This window comes from Rhineura floridana, chromosome 1 (genome assembly GCF_030035675.1).
Source record: "Rhineura floridana isolate rRhiFlo1 chromosome 1, rRhiFlo1.hap2, whole genome shotgun sequence".
Taxonomy (NCBI): domain Eukaryota; kingdom Metazoa; phylum Chordata; class Lepidosauria; order Squamata; family Rhineuridae; genus Rhineura; species Rhineura floridana.
Genome location: NC_084480.1, coordinates 226,868,224 through 226,890,127, shown reverse-complemented (window position 1 = coordinate 226,890,127; position 21,904 = coordinate 226,868,224). Strand labels below are relative to the sequence as shown.

At 41.5% G+C, this 21,904-nt stretch overlaps 1 protein-coding gene across 1 annotated transcript in view; it reads right to left on the bottom strand.

Annotated features, from left to right (window-relative positions):
• Positions 1 to 7,920: 7,920 nt before the first annotated feature.
• Positions 7,921 to 21,904, bottom strand: part of DIPK1C (divergent protein kinase domain 1C) — a 31,166-nt gene continuing 17,182 nt past the window's right edge. The window contains exons 2-4 of the mRNA XM_061594511.1: positions 19,244 to 19,921; positions 9,907 to 10,071; positions 7,921 to 8,251 (exon numbers count right to left, since the gene is read on the bottom strand). Coding sequence (XP_061450495.1) covers positions 8,021 to 8,251; positions 9,907 to 10,071; positions 19,244 to 19,921 — 1,074 coding nt within the window. The 3' untranslated portion in view covers positions 7,921 to 8,020. The remainder of the gene's footprint in view (positions 8,252 to 9,906; positions 10,072 to 19,243; positions 19,922 to 21,904) is intronic.

The following is a 21,904-nucleotide window of genomic DNA, read 5'->3' as shown; positions in this document are numbered from 1 at the left end:
TGAGGTTTGTACACACCAATAATGGATGAATGAACAGTTGTTTCATGTACAAACACACAGAGAGAGAGATGGAGAGAGATGGAGAGGGAGTATGCACATTTCTTGCATTGAATCAAAATACTCATCCAGCTATTCCAATACTATCTTCTCTGACTGGCAATGGATCTCCATGGGTTTTTGACAGAGGCTTTTCCAGCTCTGCTACCTTCTAAAAAAAGTAAAGATAACAGGGACCTTCTGCATACAAGACATGGTCTGCTGTACCCCCAAGCTATAGTCCCTCTGAGTCCCAGTTAAGCTCATTCTGTCCTGATCCCTCCTGTATCTCATACTGCTTCATAAGACATTTCTGGTATAGCTCCTAACACAAGCTGCCCATTCCTGCATCACATTCTTCTGAACAAGTCTCATTGAAGTGATTGGGAAGTGCACAAAACAGATTCCAACACCTGCACACCTTGTCCTTGCAGCTCCCTCTCACCCGACATCTGACTGTCCTCCATTACTATGTGCAAGTAGAGTACGATGGTGGTGCTATACCAGCATGCCATTGAATCTTCTTGGGTCTTCACCAGTGCAATTCATTCATTCATTGGGGCTCTACTAGTACAAATGACTTGTGAGCAATCCTATTCCCAACCAGCAGGCAGAAGCTGGGGCAAGCTCATGCTGATGATGTCAGAGCTAAAGAAGCTGAAAACTTATCATATATAGTCCTTCTTTCAAAGAGAAAGCCAATAGCGATGTACTAAATTTAGGAAGAATAAATGCCGTATTTCATGCAGCTGTCTGAGAAAGAAGTAACACAGGTGGTGATTAATCCTAACAGAAGTACCCAGTCTTGCAACCATCCTTTGGACAGCTTTCATATTTAGAGTGGGCTACTGTTCAAAAATATTGTCCCATTCAGCTTGGTCTGTAGGGCAACAGCACATACACAGCATACATTTAAAGCATATTTAAAGTACATCCTCCCCAAAGAATCCTGGGAAATGTGGTACTCCCCACAGAGCTACAATTCCCAGCACCCTTAACAAACTGCAGTTCCTAGGATCTTTTTTGGGTGTGTGTGTGTGCTTTAAATGTATGGTGAGTATGCAACCCAAGATAGATAAGATAGACACACACATTTGAATATATGTGATTGTGTGTGTGTGTAAATTCAAATTGTGTGTTTATCTATCTTGGTCTGCAGATGTTTGTGCATGTTGAAAACATGGTGGTTGTTTTTTATGGGTTGTGTTTTCTAGCTATAACAAAGTTCATTGCTATCAAAGATCAGTTCAGTTTCAGATTATTGTTGTTTTTACTGTCAGTCAAAAGGAACCTGCAACTCAAGACTGAGTGTCTAGGATTTTGGCATCACTGTAACTTAAAAAACAATTTGGGCTAAATTTGTAACAAGACCAGGTTGTATAATCCAGATGTATGTACCTGAATGTGCAAAATGAGAGAGAGCTGCTGGCAGGAAATACCTATTTCAAATCTCATGTCAGCTACAAACCTGTTGGATGAACATAGCTCATTCTCCCTTAGAGATGATTCCAATGTAGTATTTAATGCCCACAATAACCTCCATACATACATATACATACACAGAAAGCTGCCTTATACTGAGTCAGTCCATTGGTCCATCTAGCTCTGTATTGTCTACACTGACTGGCAGCATATCTCCAGGATTTCAGCTAGGGAATCTTTCCCAGTCCTACCTAGAGATGCCAGGGATTAAATCTGGGACCTTCTGTATGCAAAGCAGATGCCCTACCACTAATCTACAGCTCTTCTCCAACCTGTGAGTGTATCAGTGGGAAAGTCATACTGGAATAAGAGTGCATACAGATTTATGCATACAGGAGCCAGTGCAGGTTTTACTGCCTTGAGCAGAAGACGCACATACCTGGCTCTGAAAAAAGAAAAAGAAAAAAAGTCGCCTAGCTGATTAAATATTAATTTACCACATCTTGTATCTTATTACTGTCGGGCAGCTAGTAATACACTCCTCTTCTTTATTTAGCTTTGGTTATCTCTTCTTTCCCTACCCTTAAATTGGAGGCTGGGAATCTAGGCTTTATCCCATCTTATAAACAATTTAATTTTATCCTAATACGACTTTACTGTGTATAGATATCGATCTAAGGAGATAATCAAATCGGATTAATCAATTAATCATTTTAATCTGTTTAAGTACATTTTATTAATAACTATTTAAATAAGTTTTAATGTCCTTTGACGGGATGTTCTTATGTATTTTATACTACTATTTGTATCTTTTCCGACTTGAAGGTCTATTGACTAATAAATATTTCATTCAATTCAATTTACCACATCTTTTTTAAAAAAATAAGGCAATCAGGCGGCATTTCTTTTTATTTGAAACATTCCTCCTTGAAGGGAAGAGGAAAGCGCTTCAGGATTGTCATAAGGACCAGCCAGTTGGCACTCTGCACAGTCAGCTGGGAAGAGAGAAGAAAAGTGGCTTCATGATTGTCATAAGAAACAGTCAATCGACACTCTGTGTAGCAGGAAACAGGACTGCCCTACATGTTCCTCCTGAGCTTGATCCTCTAAGGAAAGTTGTTCATCTGCCCCTGTGTGGATCGACAGTCTGAATCTATTCAGTTATCTGCATGCGCCATAATTTTCTAGGAAACCTCATAGGAGAACACTCAAACTGAACCAGTTCTCCAGTTATGGAGACTCTCTCAATGATCTGGCTCATGGGAGTCTCCAGGAAAAATACACATTTCTGCAAGCACATTTTCATTGGTCGTTTGGTTTACGTGATTCCTTTTAATGGATACAGAAGGTGTATTAATTCTGCCAAGGTAAATACAAGCACAAGTAAACCCTGGAAGAGGGAAGACTAGGGCTCTTCTGGAAAGGTAGCAGGAACAGAAGGCAAAAGAAGACATGGAACCAAGGCCTAAGATGCCAGAGCAGAATTCGTGGGAGCTGCTCTTCAACAGAAATTCCCTGGAGAAACAAGAGCAACCAAAGGCTTAAATAGAATGGAAAGTGCTCAGCCCAATGCAATTGCCAAGCTAAGACTGTTCTGTTTCTGTTTCTTCAAGTAAGCCAGATTTATTAGCGGGGAGCTAGACCTTTTTTTCCCCCCTCCCTGGAGTTCTGCCTTGAGTCCATGAGAAACACTACTCCTGGGATCTGGGGAAGTCTGCCTTATTGCTGGCTGAAGTCCCAGACCTGCAAGCGCTTGTGTGCTGGGTATGAGGAGCTGGAGAATCATCTGAGATCAGCTACTTCACTGAGTCAATCCTCTGTGGCTTTTGAGAGTGGAGGAGGTGGGGGGGTCTGTTATGAGTACTGGGGCTTCTTGTTCCCCTGAGGATGAAAACTCATCTCCTAAGGCCCATATTAAACAAGAGACACACACAGTTATATCTCTTTTCATCCACAGACGGAAAAACATTTGGGCTGGGTGATTTTTTGAATGGGAAAATGGCCAGAAGACAAGGGTTAAGCAACCCCACCCTCCCCCAATATTCCACTGCTCAAACTCATAGTTTACGAAGACTGGTTTTGGTTTTTAAAAAACCCATTCCATGTCTCCTTTCAACCTGAGTCTGGGCTGTGCCATGTTTTGTCAGATATTAAGACTCCCTTTGCTCACAAATGTCTGCAGTGCCAAAGAAACTAAGCAGTTTCAAGAAACAATCCTTCCTCTGGTGGAAAGTGTGACAAGTGCCCTCTCATCAGCCAAGCCTTCCAGGCAGCTGCCTGGAATTGCTCTATATTTTCCACCAGGCAACAAATTGTTTTCTCAGCCAAGCTCTGGTATTACAAAGTTCACATTTTTAACAATTAGAATTTACGTAGCTCCTTTAAAAAAAAAAACCCCATGAAATTAGAATGTGTAAGGAATATACTAATTAAAAATGCTTCTCATTTCTGAGCCTGGAAGTTTCTTCACCATTATGTTTGAAATAATCATACAGTCTAGAATCTTAAAATAAAACCAGACTCAACTTACAGAAGTAAATGGGTGGATTCATGTTTGTGGTAGGGGAAAAGGGTGGGGAGAGATGTGCTGCTGCATGCGTGCTTTTGTATGTCTGTGAGTTAATGAGAGTGAATTCATGAGTCATTTTGCTTCTCTTCCTTATCTATAAAATGGTTTAACATTTTCTGCATGCTTAATTCTTCAACTATTTAACCTACTGTGGCTTCACTCACAGTATGTGGTTTGGCTTACTTCTGTGAGTGAATTTCAAAGCATGGATGCTATTAAACACTTGACAACTACAGAACATTTTAGTGTTGCCCCAGATTTCAATATTGCAGCTTCAGAGTTACTAAGGAAGAAGACTGAGGCTGAAAGACCACAGGTAAATGTGGATACATGGACATCATGTCCTAAGGAAACCAACTATATGAGACAGTAGAACGTGCATACTGTTTACCATGGCATGGAGGTTGGTCTACCATTGCCATGCCTTTTGCCACATAGGTTATATATGTAAGTGCCTCTTCTTAGAATCCTAAAATAACTGAGGTGGAAGGTACCCTAGAGACCATCTAGTCTAACACCCAGCTCAATGCAGGATACAACTTCAGCTTCACTGAGAGATGGCCATTCAATATCTTCTTAAAATCTTCCAGTGAAGAAAGCCTTCCAAGGGAGTCTGTTCCAGTGTCAAACACACAGGCAGTTTCTCCAAATATTTTGCTGAAATCTGCTTCCCTACAATTTCCACTGATTGATTTGAGCCCTGCCCTCTGATGCAACACAAAACAAACCTGCTCAATCTGCATGTCATCCCAAGACTGCTACTATGTATCTCCTTTTAATTTTCTCTTCTCTAGGCTAAACAGATTCAGCTCTTTCAACTGTTCCTCACAGGACTTGGTTTTCCAGACCTCTCACTATCCTGACCACTCCCCTTTGGACACAATCCAATTTATCAGTGTCCAAAACAAAGGTTTTGACTCTGTAATGTTCTTGATTTAGTTCTTCCCCTAAACTAAAAGAGGTTTGCTCATAGAATATATCAGTTGGACATGTAAACTTAAGAGCCAAACTGCATGTTACGTTAAATGTATTTTTTTCATTTAACGTGATGGTTTTTAAAAACAGAATAGCAAGTGCAGTCTGATAAGGAGGACTGACTCCACAATGGATTGATAGGGGCAGTTTACCTTCCCTGCCACAGTCCCAATGAAAATGAGGCAATTTTAATCAGGACTTTGGCACTGAGAGAGAGTTAAATTCTCCATCCCTACCCACTGTAGTCCTGATTCTGATCATTGCCCACTTGCTTATTTTGGTTTTAAAATAGTCCCATGAAATGCAAAAACAAACATGTAGTTTTCATCTGGTCTTCAGAGTGTTCTGCCTCTTAGTCAGATCTCATCGGCCACAAATTATTTTTAGGAGCTAGATATGGCCATGTGTTTATCTGTTAACAGTGCTAAATAGGACTGAATCCATGATCAGTGAATTCTAATTTGTTATTTTAGGTACACACAAATAATTAATTTGCTTTGCTAATGAAAATTTCTGAAGAACAGTTTAACAGGACCATGTTCAATAACTAAACGAAAAGTAGGGTGGGGTAGAGTGAGCATAATACACTTCAAGAATTTGCACTGAGGAGCCATAATTACACTCATGTGATGATGTTGTTCACTTTAAAGCTTCAGGGCAGAGAATAAATTTGCTATATGTAGTTTCATTTATTAAGCATTGTCAAAAACAGGTGATCTCATGAGAAACATATTTATTCCAATCCTCTGGTACTCTTTTTTTTAATAGTATTTTTAGGGGATAATCAAAGTTACATCTACTTGTGAGTAAGCAATGCGACTGACTTTGACAAAATATGCTTAGAACTAAGCTGTTAGAGTCTCCTGGGATCAGACTTATTAAGATGCACACATATTTCACTCTTCTCCATAGATTAGACACAACAGCATTTCTGTCTGTGCTGCATGCGAGATGCAGCATGAGTAACAGCTGAGTATGAATGAGTAACTCTGGATCAGAGCTTGGAAAAGTTACTTTTTTGAACTACAACTCCCATCAGCCCCAGCCAGCATGGACACTGGATTGGGCTGATGGAAGTTGTAGTTCAAAAAAGTAACTTTTCCAAGCTCTGCTCTGGATATTGTAGTAGGGATGTGAAAGGATATGAGGTTTTTCCCCTAGTAACTTGTTCAAGAATATAGTGAAAGGCTTCCTTCCCTGGAAGGGGGTATCCACAGGTCAATGATGATGATTTTGAGTCAGGTACAAATTACCTCATAGTCAAGACATTCTTTCTCTCTTGTTCTCATTTGATTGACAGATTAATTTCATCAAGCTGATAGCAGCACAAGTCAGTCTCTATCACTGGCAGCTCAGCGCCTATTCTTGACAATTATGCATGGCTCTCAATTCCAGCTTCTGCTCCTCCCTCTCTAGAGGACAAGCCACAGTGTAATGATCAATGTTTTTATTCATTTTTTTTCTTTAAAATTCTGCACACGCACACACATCTGCTGAACCTGTCTCTCAAGCTTCTGAAGGTCTGAGGAGATTCAGGTGCAGGATAGTGATCCAAACTTCCCCTTGGTGTTGTTGTGGCAAAGGTTCATTAGCAGCAGACTGTGATGTTTAGGTAGTTTCTGGTGAGCTCCTGTCCTGGCCAAATTTATCTAAGAAACAATAAGTGAGGAACAGCTGCCAGGCTGCAACTTATTTTGACTGTACAACCCCCAATTTAAAGCAGGAGATTCAGTAGCTGTGGCTACTCCCCTGCACCTTCCGCTGCCCAGTCCTTTTGTTCATCTCCTTGCTCACCTGCTGTAGTGAGCAGGACTTCAGCAGTAATCCATAGCAAGAAGAAAAATTGTGGATAAAAAGGACTAAAGAAAAGCAGGTGGGAGAAGCCACAGCTGAGCGTCACAACTTTTCAGGAATTTTAAGGTGGTCCAGGGGCTCATCCACAATGCAGTTTAGTGTGTGTCTGGTGCTACTTTTATCCCCTTGTCATTCACATGGTTCACATGACGTTGCAGGCAAACAGAGGCTATCATGCAGTTTTCCCCTTTAAATCCGTAATGCAAAAAGGAAAGGAAAAAACATTTCAGCTGCGTTGCGCTCCTCCTTGTATGTGCTTTGCTTTGATTTTTTTAGTGGGCCGGCTCTCTTACACCCCATCACCTGCTCCCTCTCTCTCTGCCACCCACAAAATCTGCCACATTTGCTGCCTACTTTGCCTTTCACTCACTCCCCCCCCCATCTGCCTTTCACTCAGGCTTGGACAATGGAGAAGGGGGTAGGTCAAGTCAGTTTCATTTTTTCTTATCAACTGCACACTGAGGCACTCTCCCGGCTTCAGCCTTGAACCGGAGGGAGTAAACATGTTAAATTAGAGGGCAGGGCTACAAAGAACACTAGAGGACACTACATCTGTTACCCCTGGTTTGGGACCACAACCTTAGTTCCACTGATGCTGTCATTGTCCTCAATGGGGCTAAACAGTGTTAGTCTGAGTATTTAGACTTAAATAGCAATGGACAGCAAGCAGAGAAATAATAACGTGGAATACATTTGTTTACAAGCTATCCTTCATTCATATATCTGTTCCCTTTTTTGCTAACAAAAAACTTTGTCTGCACAATCTCCATTGAATAAAACATTAATTAGGTGACCAGACCACCCCGACTCCTTATTTTGAAAGTATAATAAATCTTACAAAGTGGTTCTATTTCCCCCTGCCCCTCCATCTCCAAACCACATTTGAAATTTATTTTTTTCCTCCCTTGGGTCAGACATTACTTTGGTGCTGCTTTTTGGGTAAACAATATAATGCAAAATTAACAGCAAGGGGGAAAACAGCATGGATTCAGGAACCAAGCAAAAACAGAGTCCATAGAAAATGATTTCACTTTTCAGAGAATATTAATAATAAACACTACCTCTTCAATCATGGTTTTCAAAAGCACAGTAAAAACCAGCAAGTAGAAATTAATCCAGTTGAATGGAAGCAAAAAATGAAGGTCATTCTTCCCTGAATAGTAATCACTGGTGAATTTGATGAGGGTAGTTCTGAAGTTCTTTTTGGCTAGCTTGAAGCAACTGATATAACTCAGAAAGAGAATTTGGAGAATGGCTCTCGTGGCTAATGTCCTTGGTACCTGGTTCTGCACATTCCTGCACTGCCTGCTGTATCTTTAGCTGCAGAGGAAAGGAGACGGCAGATCCCCTGAGATTTAGAGACAACCAGGGGCGAAATATTTTATCACAGATGACCTGTGGAAAGGAGAGAAAATTTGTCTTTCAGAAGCAGTAATTTGCACACAAGATCTTCCAGTTCCACCACACCTTCACAATTTCCCCCCTATAAAATAGTATATGTAAGTCATATAGGTTCTCTAAGTTCAGTAATTTCAATAGGTTCTATCACTTCTGGCTATTTGGATACAGGAAACCGACACTAGTTGATTAAACCAACCGCAAAATTCAGTACAATCTGCTACCTTACTTACAAAAGTAATGTAAATGCTTTGTTCAGGCATTCAAACAATGCATGAGGAGGGCATAGGATGTGCTAGGGTCACATACACATGCCAACATTCCCATCCCCACCACTCCTGACCTTCCCATGTTGAGTGGGAAGGTCTAATAGACAATTATCATTTCGTATTATTTCCTATGACCTACAACTGAGTGCCACCAAAAACAGAGATAGGCTGATCTGTCTATCCCTAGTGACAACAAAGGCCTCTGATTCGTTTAGCACAGGGAATGAGAGGTATAAGAGCCAATTTGCTTTTATTCCAAAAAGCATGCATAGCTGGAGTTTGAAGGACATGTTTTTGCCCATTCACACAAAGGCACATACCGTATATTGATTTCTCAACACTTGACTCCCATGGGAGAGCCGGGCGACATGTTACATCTGCAATAGAAACACCACCAAAAACCTGTGGCAAGTTTCTCTTCCTCTATGCTACAATGCCTATAGCCCTCTTCACTCCTTATCATTGTCATGTTGTTGTTATTTAATTGCCTAATTTGCCTACCACCGATGTCCCAAAGTGATGTACAAGATATAATAAAAGCAATAACAAAAGAACTGTTATAAAACAGCACAAAAATAACAGAAGATGAGTTTTAAAACAATATGAAATGGGCACCTATGACAGAGACCAATTTACCCAGCTGGTAAAACATGTTGCCCTTCTCAGGAGCAGTGACACATCAAGGAGCCCCCTGCCATCCGCACAAACAGCATGGATGTGAGTCACAATTCAGCCGTTATGTGCACAGTTGTAAGTCCAAAGGCTTCCATTCAGTCCAGAACCCCAATCATGCAGGGTTCTAGGTAGCAATTACACCTTCACACAAACAGCTGTACTTGCGAAGAGTCTGTCATCATAGATATTTGCATTGTTCCTCTGGATGTCACTGCTTGGGGTTGCCCTGCTCCTGTGTATAGCAATGCAAGCACTATGATGAGTGAAGGGGGCTTAGAAGTACTTGCCAAGAGATGCAACGTCATCACATTGTGAGAAGTCCTGCCCTCTGTGCACCAACATTGGCTGCTACTGGAAGTCAGGAGACTTGAGAAAGCAATGTGGTGTGCATTACGAGATGTTATAGCAGTGAGCAAAACTCACCATGGGGTGCCATTTTTGGCAGCAAACCTGTACCTGCATCACATGGAATCTGTCGCTTCAGATGTCAGTCACCTTCATTGAAACGCAAATTGTTTCAGGTGATGTGGGATGATAGGAAATTCTGACTGTGGTGATTAGATCTGTGAAAGCTTGTTCATACATGGAAGTCACCACTTGGGGCTGCAGTCATCAGCCTTTAATGACAGTTACTCACAGCATCATTTATTGCACTTTAATACTGAGACATGCACCAAGTAGTAGAGGAATAAGCCTGTGGCCACTCACTTGAAGGTTGTTATTGGCTCTCTCTGCTCCGCATTTTCTGCTTGTCAGGTCACACTTAGAAAAGCAATCAAAAAAATTACAGTCCTCATTTCGTGTGCAGTTCTGTTCAAGGATGTCTCTCATTTTAGGTTCAAAAAAAGCCATATCTACATCGATAGCAACCACCTGCAACCAGAAGAATGCATTCAAGGTAACACACTGTGGTAAACCACCCTGCAAATTGACACTTTTCTGTTCTTGTTGTACCTGAGCCCTGGGACTGCTGATCCAAGCATTCCAAGATAAATGCAAGCATAAATTAGAAATTACAAGCGGAACAGCTTTTGCTGATTAGTGCTGCAACACCAAAGCTGGAAATTGTAGTAACAGTCAATTTCTGAATAAAAGAAAAGAGTGAGAAATTCTGGGAGATGCCAGCCTCAGAATAAGGTAGATCAATTTTCTTAACAAGAGTAGTTTCTGTGATAATATACATTCTGTTTCATTTATTCTAACCAGCCTCACCTTCAGAGGCATAACAGCAGCAGTCCAATAGGAAGCTGACCCTTCCGGTAGCTCAGTGGTAGAGTGTATCCTTTGCACGCAGAAGGTCTCAGGTGCAATCCCTGGCACCCCTATTTAAAAGGGTTGGGGAGTAGGTGATGCAAAAGACCTCTCGCTGGGGCTTGGACACCTGCTGCCCACCAGAGGGGATGAAAGAAGAGGCTTAGCTAGATGGGCAAATATGTAAGGTAACTTCCTGTGCTGATGTGACCCAAGCACCCACCCATAGTGGATGTAGTTGACACCCTGGACCTTATGGACATACAGCAACCTCCCTTCAGATGGTAAAATGTGTTGCTTTTATTTGCTTCAAATTGTGGGAATTTCTCTCCCCCCCCCATTATTCCATGCTTTACATCTGCTACATTCCTAATACATTAGAGAGGGGGGGGAAGTAAAATAAAGTTTGGCAGCCCTGACAAACAAAAGGAAAGACTCTGATCATGTACAGAGTTTCATGTTTTAAACTCATTACTGTGGCTGTAGCTAGTTCCTGATAGCATTGGGGTGTTTGCCTGTGGATGTACTTCCACTGTCACCACAACTACTATGGATGGATTTTTATTTTCTTTTTTCTGGCATATCTATAGCACACAGTGCATCCTTTTGATTGTCCAGAGTCACTATGACACCATGTATTTTGGTTATTTGCAAATTACCACAAAGGTGATCAGGGGACTGGAAACAAAGCCATAGGAGGAGAGACTGAAAGAACTGGGCATGTTTAGCCTTGAGAGAAGACTGAGGGGAGATATGATAGCACTCTTCAAGGAACTGAAAGGTTGTCACACAGAGGAGGGCCAGGATCTCTTCTCAATCATCCCAGAGTGCAGGACACAGAATAATGGGCTCAAGTTGCAGGAAGCCAGATTTCAGCTGAACATCAGTAAAATCTTACTGTTAGACCAGTATGACAATGGAACCAATTACCTAGGGTGGGCTCTCCAACCCCAGAGGCCTTCAAGTGGCAGCTGGATAGCCACCTGTTAGGTATGCTTTACATTGGATTTCTGCATTGAGCAGGGGGTTGGGCCTGATGACCTTAGAGGTCTCTTCCAACTCTACATGATTCATTTCTTCTATCAAAACCAAACCCAGTTCATGAATTGTGGGCGTCTGCTTCATTACATCTGTTTTCAAGTAATTAACCTATTTCTGGGCTGTGAAATTCTCTATTGTGGGTGCCATCCGATCCTCAAGTCTACATACTCTCAATGGCTGTGGAGTGGAATTGGGGCAACAGTAAGAAAGCAATGTTATGAGAAAATCCAGATAAGCAAGGCATTTCCATCCTCCAAGTGAGCAAAGGTTTTGCGCAAAGTGTTATTTATATTCCACCTTTCCTCCAAGGAGCTCAATGCAGCATGCTCCCCAGCCCTGTTTTATTACTAATAACCCCATGAGGAAGAGTAAAAAGGAGCACAGTGACTGGCCCAAGGACACCAGTAAGAGCTTCATGGCTCAGTGGGCATCTGAATTCAGCATCCCATAGAAAACATACCCACATCTGTACTGGTGTTCTGAACCGGGATCATTTTAAAGCAGGGTCTGTAGAAAGTAGAATCTCACTGAGGTGGGTCTGCCATTGATCTGCTAGCCTCACTAACTCAACTGCCCGACCTGCACAACTCCAAAGTTTATTAATGGCCTAAGTGTATATGTGGGAAGAGTGAACTACAACTAGAAGTAATGAGGGACGTGCTTTTGATAGACTATGCTAGCTACCAAAGGGGGGTTGGTATTCACCCTTCACAAAATTTATTTTAACTTTTGCTCCTCATTTTCCATAGTTCTAAAAGGGGAGAAAAATCTTTAAATTGGTCAATAATCCACCAGAAAGTGCAAACAGATGGAGATGCTGGGAAGCCTTAAATTAGGCTGAGGTGGAGAAGAGGCGTTGTTATGTCTTTGTTCTGAAAGGTTCCAGAAGCGTATCAGGCATTCAACCTGCATAGCAAAGCTTCCACTGAATCCAACTGCCCTTCAGCCAGCTGATTTGCAGTATAAGATTACACCCTAACAATGCTTAAAAGAAAAAGGAGTTGACAGTACTACTAATGATATTTGCTTGCCAAATTCATGCTCGTTCTATGGTAGCATGAACTGTGAATCCTCATCTCTATGTGAGACACTCTTTTCACTTGAAAAACAGGATCATTAAAGGAATGGGGAGCAGGAGAAGAAAAAGCCGTATGGAAACCACAACAGTCTAAGTGACAGGGTGAAAAGTCCTGAATCTGAAATGGCCCTCTCATTTTCCGAGCAGACCTAAGGAGGCATATAGCTCCAAGCGTGTGCATGTTGTTGGTTTTCTGTTTTGTGTTTTTGAAAACTTATTGGAAAGCTTTAGGAGACTGACACACCCTAGGGCCTTTCACAAGTTCATGCAGGCAAAGATCAGAAATATATCTAGTTTGTAACAATCTGGGGCTCGCTATAACTTAAGAGTTTCTACTTTTTAAAGCAACTCCACTGAAAAACATGGCCAGTTAACTGAGTTTTGTTTTGTTTTGTTTTGTGGGTTGTTAGTATGCACATAACTAGAGGAGATCTTAATGCGTGGCCCCACTTTTATTAACTGTTCTTGAGTTGGCCAGGCTGAAACTCAGAAGCCTTATGCAGACTGTCCAAGAATATAAATACAACTACAGTTAAAAGAATAAGAGCCTGTGATCTGTTGGCATTATACCCCCGCCATTCTATTCGTTTACACACTGAAGATTCATCCTGGCTGACTGGCCAAACATGAGACCATCTCAGGACCAAGTTGTATGCCAAAAAACAGTCAACAAAAACACAACAAAGATGTAACCAGACAGCTATAGTTTGATATTTATTTATTTATTTGATTTATATCCCGCCCTTCCTCCCAGTAGGAGCCCAGGATGGCAAACACAAGCACTAAAAACACTTTAAAACACCATAAAAACAGACTTTAAAATGTATTAAAATAAAATATATTTAAAAACATTTTTAAAGCTTTAAAAACATCTTTTTTTAAAAAAAAAGTATAAAAACATATTAAAAAGCAATTCCAACACAGACGCAGACTGGGATAAGGTCTCTACTTAAAAGGCTTGTTGAAAGAGGAAGGTCTTCAGTAGGCGCCAAAAAGAGATGGCGCCTGCCTAATATTAAATATTAGTCCTAGTATGAGCATCCAAAAATCAAGAGTGATCTCTACATGTTTGCCATCCAACTGCAAAACTTGATGTGTATTAGATTAATACAAATGGCAAGGCACTGGCACTTGCCAGAATAAGTTAAGTTTTTTTCATGTGGCTGGTCTCTTTCCCACACGATTCCTCAGGATTTCTGGCAGCACTATCAAGTCTAATTTCACCATCACTCATTTCCCTATGAATAAGCTTAAGATGCAATGGCACCAAGACTGACATCTGCCCTATGACTCAATGGTAGCCTCACACACTGACCTACAAAGCCCTAAATCACAGTTTGGGCACAATTAATAGGACTATCACAGGGATGCAACCAGCACAGCATGGGACAGGAGGCAGTACATGGCTACCACCACTAATTGGCAGCCAGGGAAATAAAATTGTTTCTTGGACAAAGGAACGACAGGGCAGCTGGGTAAAGGGAACATCTGCCAGCACCGTGTAGGCATGGCATTGGTGAATGGCCAGCAATACCATGTGGGTGGAGGGTGCTGCTGTCTTCTGACTTCTTCTCAGGCAGAAGAGGCCTTCAAATGAATAAAGTGCTGCTATATAGCAATTATGCTAAATCTGACTGAACGTATGGGACCCAGCAAAGCTGATGTTTTTTAAGAAATCCATTCTCTTTCACTTAATATTTCAAACTTTTTTTCTCCTTCCCATCCATTTCCTAGCTTCTAATTATGCACCTGAACAAATACCAAAATAAACTGGAGAGTAAACAAGTTCAGATCTCCAGGGCCCGATAAACTGCATTCTAGAGTATTAAAGGAACTGGCTGAAGAACTCTCTAAACTACTGTCTATTATCTTTGAGAAATCATGGAGGATGGATGAAATGCTGGATGACTGGAGGAAGGCTAATGTTGTCCCTATCTTCAAAAAGGGCACAAAGGAGGAACCTGAGAACTACAGACCAATCAGCCTGACATTGATCCCTGGGAACATTCTGGAGCAGATTATAAAGTGGTCAATCTGGAAGCACCTTGAAAACAATACAGTGATTACTAGAAGCCAACATGGATTTATCAAGAACAAATGCTGCCAGACTAATCGTATCTCATTTTTTGATCGGGTGACGTCCCTGATAGACTCTGGGAATACTGTGGACATAATATATTTCAACTTCAGCAAAGCTTTCGACAAAGTGCCCCAGAATTAGGGTTACCAGGTGTCCAGATTTCAGCAGGATACTCCAGCTTTTGGGGGTCCTCTCCAGGTCTCCAGGTGACTCACCTGAATCTCCAGACTCTCTGCTTCAATTTTAAAAAAATTAAGTTTCTAGGTTATCTGGTTCCCAAGATATGCACCAAAACGTCAGCTGCTTCCCCCCCCCCCCGTGACTGTTAAATCTATTTAACAGATCTCTTATAGCAGCTCGTAACTCTAACCCCACCCTTTCAGGATTGTAGTCAATAAGTGAAGCCAGGGTGGTGATTTGTTGACCTCCAGGCAGTGCCTAGACCTCATTGCAATGTCAGAAAATTGTGTTTCTCCCCTCTTTATCTGAAAATCTCATAAATTGGGTAAGTATATGCTTTAAGGTGTTTTTTCTCTTGTGTGCAACAGTCAGACCCTGGGCTGTTGAAGAGGGCAGTGCTTTGAAAACCTTCCCAGTATGAAAGCTTTGACCCAATACTTGCTTTTCTGGGAGTAGAGCAATACTAATCCCATGTACCTAGAGTAAACCCCATTGAATTCAATAGGACTTACTTTTGAGTAGACATGGTTAGGATTGTGCTGTACATTAATGGGACTTTTGAGTGAACATAGCAAAGAATTGTGTTTGTGTTGTAAATCTTTCTCTCTCCCTCCAATCCTGTTTTTTAAAGCAATTAAGCAGGGCTTACTTAGGTATTACAGTTTTTATTATGTAGGAAACTATGACTGATTTAAAAAAATGTTCTGCAATGACCAACTGGTTTGACAATAAACTATTATATGGGGTGTATTCTTACATCTCCTGTGTGTGTGTGTGTGTGTGTGTGTGTGTGTGTGTGTGTGTGTGTGTGTGTGTGTGTGTGTGTGTGTGTGTGTGTGTGTGTGTGTGTGTGTGTGTGTGTGTGTGTGTGTGTGTGTGTGTGTGTGTGTGTGTGTGGAGTCTTTCCAACAACCTTGTGAGGTAGGGTTGGTGATTGGAAACCAAGGCAGCTCACAATAAGAATTAAATCCCTTTAAAATCCAATAACCATAAAACAAATATAGACAGTTGCAAAACAGCTTAAAGTGGCATGATTTTGAATTTTGGGTTGGGTGAATGAAGTTTATTTATTATTTATTTATTTATTATTTGAGTTATATCCCGCCTTTCCTCCCAGCAGGAGCCCAGGGCAGCAAACAAAAGTACTAAAAACACTTTAAAACATCATAAAAACAGACTTTAAAATATATTAGAACAAAACATCTTTTAAAATTTTTTTTAAACTTTAAAAAACATCTTTTTTTAAAATAAAGTTTAAAAACATATTAAAAAGCAATTCCAACACAGACACAGACTGGGATAAGGTCTCAACTTAAAAGGCTTGTTAAAAGAACAAGTTTCTTATCACTTGAGGTTGCAGTTCTCTAGACATTTTCCTGTTTGAGTAAACCCCAATGAATACATTGGGACTTGCTTCTGAGTAAACAAACATAGGATTGCACTATAAATATATTTCCAGGTTGTGTAAATAATATCTTTGATAGTCATGCTTATATAAATATTTCTTCATACTGTGTCTCAATAAGTACTTGATTTCACACTATGGTTGTAGATTATTATTTCCTCTACATTTTAAGTGTGCCCTTCTTCCTTGTTCTCCATTGTTTTCATCCTGAGGCGCAAATAAGCTGAGAGATAGTGAGTAGCCCATGGTCTCCCACTACACTTAATAGCTCATTCCCATTTTGAAAAATTAATTAAAACTATTTACATGCAGGCAAAATTTATTAAGTAGATCCACACAATACATTTAAAGCACATCCAACTCGCATTTAAAGCGCATGACTTCCCCTAAAGAATCTTGGAAAGTGTAGTTTCCCCCTCACAGTTAACATTCTCACTACCCTTAACAAACTAGAGTTCCCATGATTCTGTGGTGAAATTCATGTGCTTCAAATGGGTGTCTAAGCTAAGATTTCTATCTTAATTTCCAATCAGAGATTTTTTTTTTAATTGTATGCTCCAAGCAACTGTGATTGATGCTTAATGTATCATGCTTAATGACATCACTAGGGTCTGCCCTGTGACATCATTGGGGCCCACCCCATGACATCACTAGGGCCCTCCCTGTGACATCATTGGGGCCCACCCCATGACATCACTAGGGCCCTCCCTGTGACATCACTAGGGCCCACCCCTGAAATCTCAGGTTTTGGGATGCTTCTGACCTGGCCACCCTACCCATGATGTACTGATTAGCAAGCTAGCTAAATGTGAGCTGGATGGAACAACTATCAGGTGGATCCACAATTGGCTACAGAATTGTACTCAAAGACTGATTATCAATGGTTGTTTCTCAAACTAGGGAGAGGTAATGAGAGGGGTCCCACAGGGCTCGGTCGTGGGCCCAGTGTTCTTCAACGTTTTTATTAATGACTTGAATGAGGAGATGCAGGCAATGCTTATCAAATTTGCAGATGATACAAAATTGGGAGGGATAGCTAAAACGTTAGAAGACAGAAACAAAATTCAAAGGGGTCTTAATAGGCTGAGCACTGGGCTGAAAACAACAGAATGAAATTTAACAGGGATAAGTGCAAAGTTCCGAACCTAGGAAAAAGAAACCAAATGCACAGTTATAAAATAGGGAATACTTGGCTAAGCAGTACTACATCCAAGAAGGATCTTGGGATTGTTGTTGATTGCAAGCTGAATATGAGCCAACAGTGTGATGTGACTGCAAAAAGGGCAAATGCTATTTTAGACTGCATTAACAGAAGTATAGTTTCCAAATCACATGAAGTATTGGTTCCCCTCTATTCAGCACTGGTTAGGCCTCATCTTGAATACTATGTCCAATTCTGGACACCACACTTTAAGAAGGATGCAGAGAAACTGGAACAAGCGCAGAGGAGGGCAACGAGGATGATCAGGGAACTGGAAACAAAGCCCTATGAGGAGAGACTGAAAGAACCGGGCATGTTTAGCCTTGAGAAGAGAAGACTTGAAAGGTTGCCACACGCAGGAAGGCCAGGATCTCTTCTTGATTGTCCCAGAGTGCAGGACATGGAATAATGGGCTCAAGTTGCAGGAAGCCAAATTTCGACTGAACATCAGGAAAAACTTCCTAACTATAAGAGCAGTACGACAATGGAACCAATTACCTCAGGAGGTGGTGGACATGCCTTCAAGAGGCAGCTGGACAGCCACCTGTTGGGTATGCTTTAATTTGGATTCCTGCATTGAGAAGGGAGTTAGATTCGATGGCCTTATAGCCCCTTCCAACTCTATGATTCTATGATTCCTAGACCTTTACATTACTACATGCTTAATTTTTGAACAGCACAGTTAAAGTGTGAATTTCTGTGTGCATACATAATAAATACTGGTTCTGTTGGCAGCTGTGTTAATGAACCTATTCTACTTTCACTCTGCAGGAAGAAATTAAATTGCTCTAACTTAAACAGAAAACATGATTCGAAGATCCTTCTACAGAAGCCTCAGTTTTCACAAAAACATCAGCTGAGGCCAGTATTTAATGAGTTGGATTTCTATTCCACCTCTTCCCAAAGGCTCACAATGGGTTAAATCAATAACAACATTTCTAACAGCAGCCCCCATTCCTCTACCACTACTTGGTATGGCAACTGTAAGCCAGCACACTTCTAGATGATGCTCAAGGCTAGGATTTGAATCTCCAAGAGATTAAAGTTCTAACCATGAACTCATTCTCTCGAGTCAGTACAGGTTCTTTTGTGGCTAAAACGCCACCTTCTACGCACAAGATGGAGGTATCAGTAGGTTTGGGAACCCCAAAGTTTGCAGAAATAAAAAACAAACAAACTGTAGAAACCCCCTAAGGTTGAGGAAAACCCCCAAAACAGTCCAATGAAGACTTACCTGGGAGTAAGTCTCATTGAACCAATGGAGCTTACTTCTAAATAGACATGTACTGGATTGCAGTCTTAGTCTCTGTTGGGAAAAATGAAGTAAGGGTTGGGGAGTGAATGGGTGGGTGAATGAAATGGAGTATTCTAGAAAAGGGCATGGCTGATAGGCTGAAACTCTGAACAGGCACTCCACACTGCAAGATTTTGTTTCAGGTCCCACTTGTTCTATCTATTACTTGATTTTGGTACACAGTTTGTATGGTCAAAAAACATCTTGTTGAGTTGTTCAGATCATATTGCAGCACAGGAAAAGAGGCACTCTCCTGAGAATGTAGGACCCACTTATGACATAATGAAGGCAAGTGATTTTTACAACAAAATAGGTAAGGGACAAATTCATCACATCAGGTGTCAGATGAGCAAGCAGAGACAGCCCAAATTTACAAGACTAGTTGACATCTGAAACACTCATGCTACATGGAGCTTAGCTTATGGGATATCAGTGGAGAAGACCACCCCTTTTGGTTATGATGTGAATGCTACCTGTGCCCAAACTTCAGTTCTGATAATAAGGTCCTCACTTACCGTCAGATCATTTCGGATGGCAAAGTTTTCCGGTTTAATGTCACAGAGATGAAGCCGATGAGAAAAGTCATTGTCAAAATGGTTTACCATATCCAGGAAGCTGATTGCAATTTCGGTGATGGCCTTAGCCTTGCTTTTAATTCCAGAGAAGGATACACCAACAGCATCTTCCACAGAAAAAAGAGTCTTGTGCCAGGCATGTCCTGCTGTCAGATACTCCACAGCATAAAAGTGGCCACAAGAGCCGATGACTCTTAGGACATGTTTACTAAAATCTTGCAAGACACTAAAGTAAATATATTCCTCTTGTTGAAGTAAGGACCACATACTAGCCAACTGTGCTTTCCAACGTGGGCCTCTCCCCTTCGTCCACAATGGTACCATTGTGTTATTAGGAAGTTCTAAGCCCAGAACGTTCTTGATCTCCAAAGCAACCATCAGAAGCAGCTCTGTCTCTGGAATGCCCGGCGATTCCATTTCCTCTAGAAAGCCAAGGCGGCGGTAGCTAGAGAATATTTCATTTTTGGACTTCAGGATCACTGGGTGGCCTCTCCAGTCTGCTTCGATGACCTTCTTACCTCTGTCATAATAAAGACAGCGTTTGTATATCAATTTCTGTGCCACACACAAGTCTTCACATAGGTCCCCTGTCAAGGCTCCTTTTCTGTAGTCAAGACACTGAAGAAACAAGGAAAGAAACAAACAATTGATAGCAGAAAGTCACAATTTCCAGTCACTCCAAGAGTGGGAGAAGAGGACTAATCCCTTCAGGCGCTTTATATACAGTAGGGCCCTGCTTATACGGCGGGTTCCGTTCCAGACCCCCGCCGTAAAGCGGAAAACGCCGTAAAGTGGAACTCCATTGACTTTAATGGGCCACGTCGCGCAAAAATGATGCGAAAACAGCGCAAAATGTCGCAAAAGGGAAAAAAAACCCTTTAAAATTTAAAATGAAAGGCGCCGCATCAGCGGAACGCCTTAAAGCGGAACGCTGTAAAGCGGGGGCCTATTGTACTCTAGTTCTCAATGGCACAAATGAAAGTAATACAGAGCAAAGGTGGCGGGCTGGAGGGGAATGTTTTCCCATTTTTACCAGACCTTGCCAGGTTGTAAGGGGCCAGAAAACTGTGGTTAACTGGTGTTCTGGGGGTGGCAAGCTCACAAACTGACCGCCCAAGAAGACAAGTAAATTGTGGCTCATTGGTTTAAGCTCCATACTTTTGATCTGGATCTGGAGCCCGTAACAGCTCCTCCAGACACTGAGCGTTTGTCCTGATTTGCTTGCACAACGCTTGTGCAGTGGTTAGATTATTTCTGGATTTTATTGAGTGTTCATTCTGATTTGTTTGTGGGATGATTATGCAACAATTAACATCCTTCCTGATTTGCTTACAGGGTGTTTATACACCTTCACATTGGTCATTTGTTCATCCCAAACTTTTCAATGTATTTGCCTGTCACTTTCCTAACCACAAAAATTCCGTTTCTAAAGTTCCAGTATGTGCTTGAATCCCTCCTGCAAACTACTGCTTGGAGGCATTCTACATTCAAATGTTCTGTCTGCCACACCAAGCGTGAGTTTGGTCTGTACCTTTAGAAATTTTCTTCCACTTCCCTCTGCCAAACAGTAATGGTGCATAAAAATGTGCCTCACGAGTTTAGGCATGGTGCTTTAGCTATATACCTGTATGATAGTTGAGGGTTCAAATCACCATACAGGAGTAAGCGGAAGCCTGTTCCTTTAAAACACACACACACACTTTCTTTTGCCACCCATAAAGCCAGCTAGCAAAAAGCATAAGAGTGTGCATGATGATGAAAAGCAGCGATAAATATAAACAGTCATGAGGCATTATCATATTAGTCACCTTGCCATGGAGAATCTTGCTATGAAAGCATTCTGTGGGATCAACTGGGGAATCGTGACCACACAGAAGTCAATGGTACAGTCTGCTCCGCTCATTCTAAGATGTGACAGAATTAGACCAATTGTTATCTACCAAGCGAATACAGGCAGGGTTTAGAAAAATAAAAAATACATGCTTGTGCTACAAAGTCAGGCAGTCCCTGTTAGTGACCTGTTAGTAATTCACTTGATGCCCACTGACCAAAGGTACAAAAGAATCACATCAGATACGTTGCATATTCAGCAGTTTACAACTGAAGAGCCTAAAAAGTAATCAGTTCTCTGTAGTTATGTAGTCATCTCAAACACAAAAGAAAGAAATAGGATTTCCCTGCCAGTCCCTTCCTCCATCCATAATTGCTTCCATCCCTCTGTTTCTAGCAGCGTAGGCAGTCTGCATAACTGTGTCCATTCAGAACTTCCAGAAGTGCAGCTGCAAAGTCTATTTCGGGCAGCTCTCTGGAGGAGATGATCATCAATGTGGGCTAGGGTGGAAGATGAAGAAAACTGAACAGCTAGATGGTGGCTTGATACCAACTTCTCTGTTAATTTCCCCCCACCTCCAGTTTCCTCAAGCCAACAATTTCCCACTATATGTTCACATGAGAGAAATGTTGGACTCCAGGAAAAGCAAGCCCACTGAGACCCTCACAAATCTCTCCAGCCAAGTCACCCACCCCCAGGTCTGCCAGCCTACATTCTATTGGCTATGGGAGGGATGGAAAATGGAAATGGACTGCCTTCAAGTTGATCCC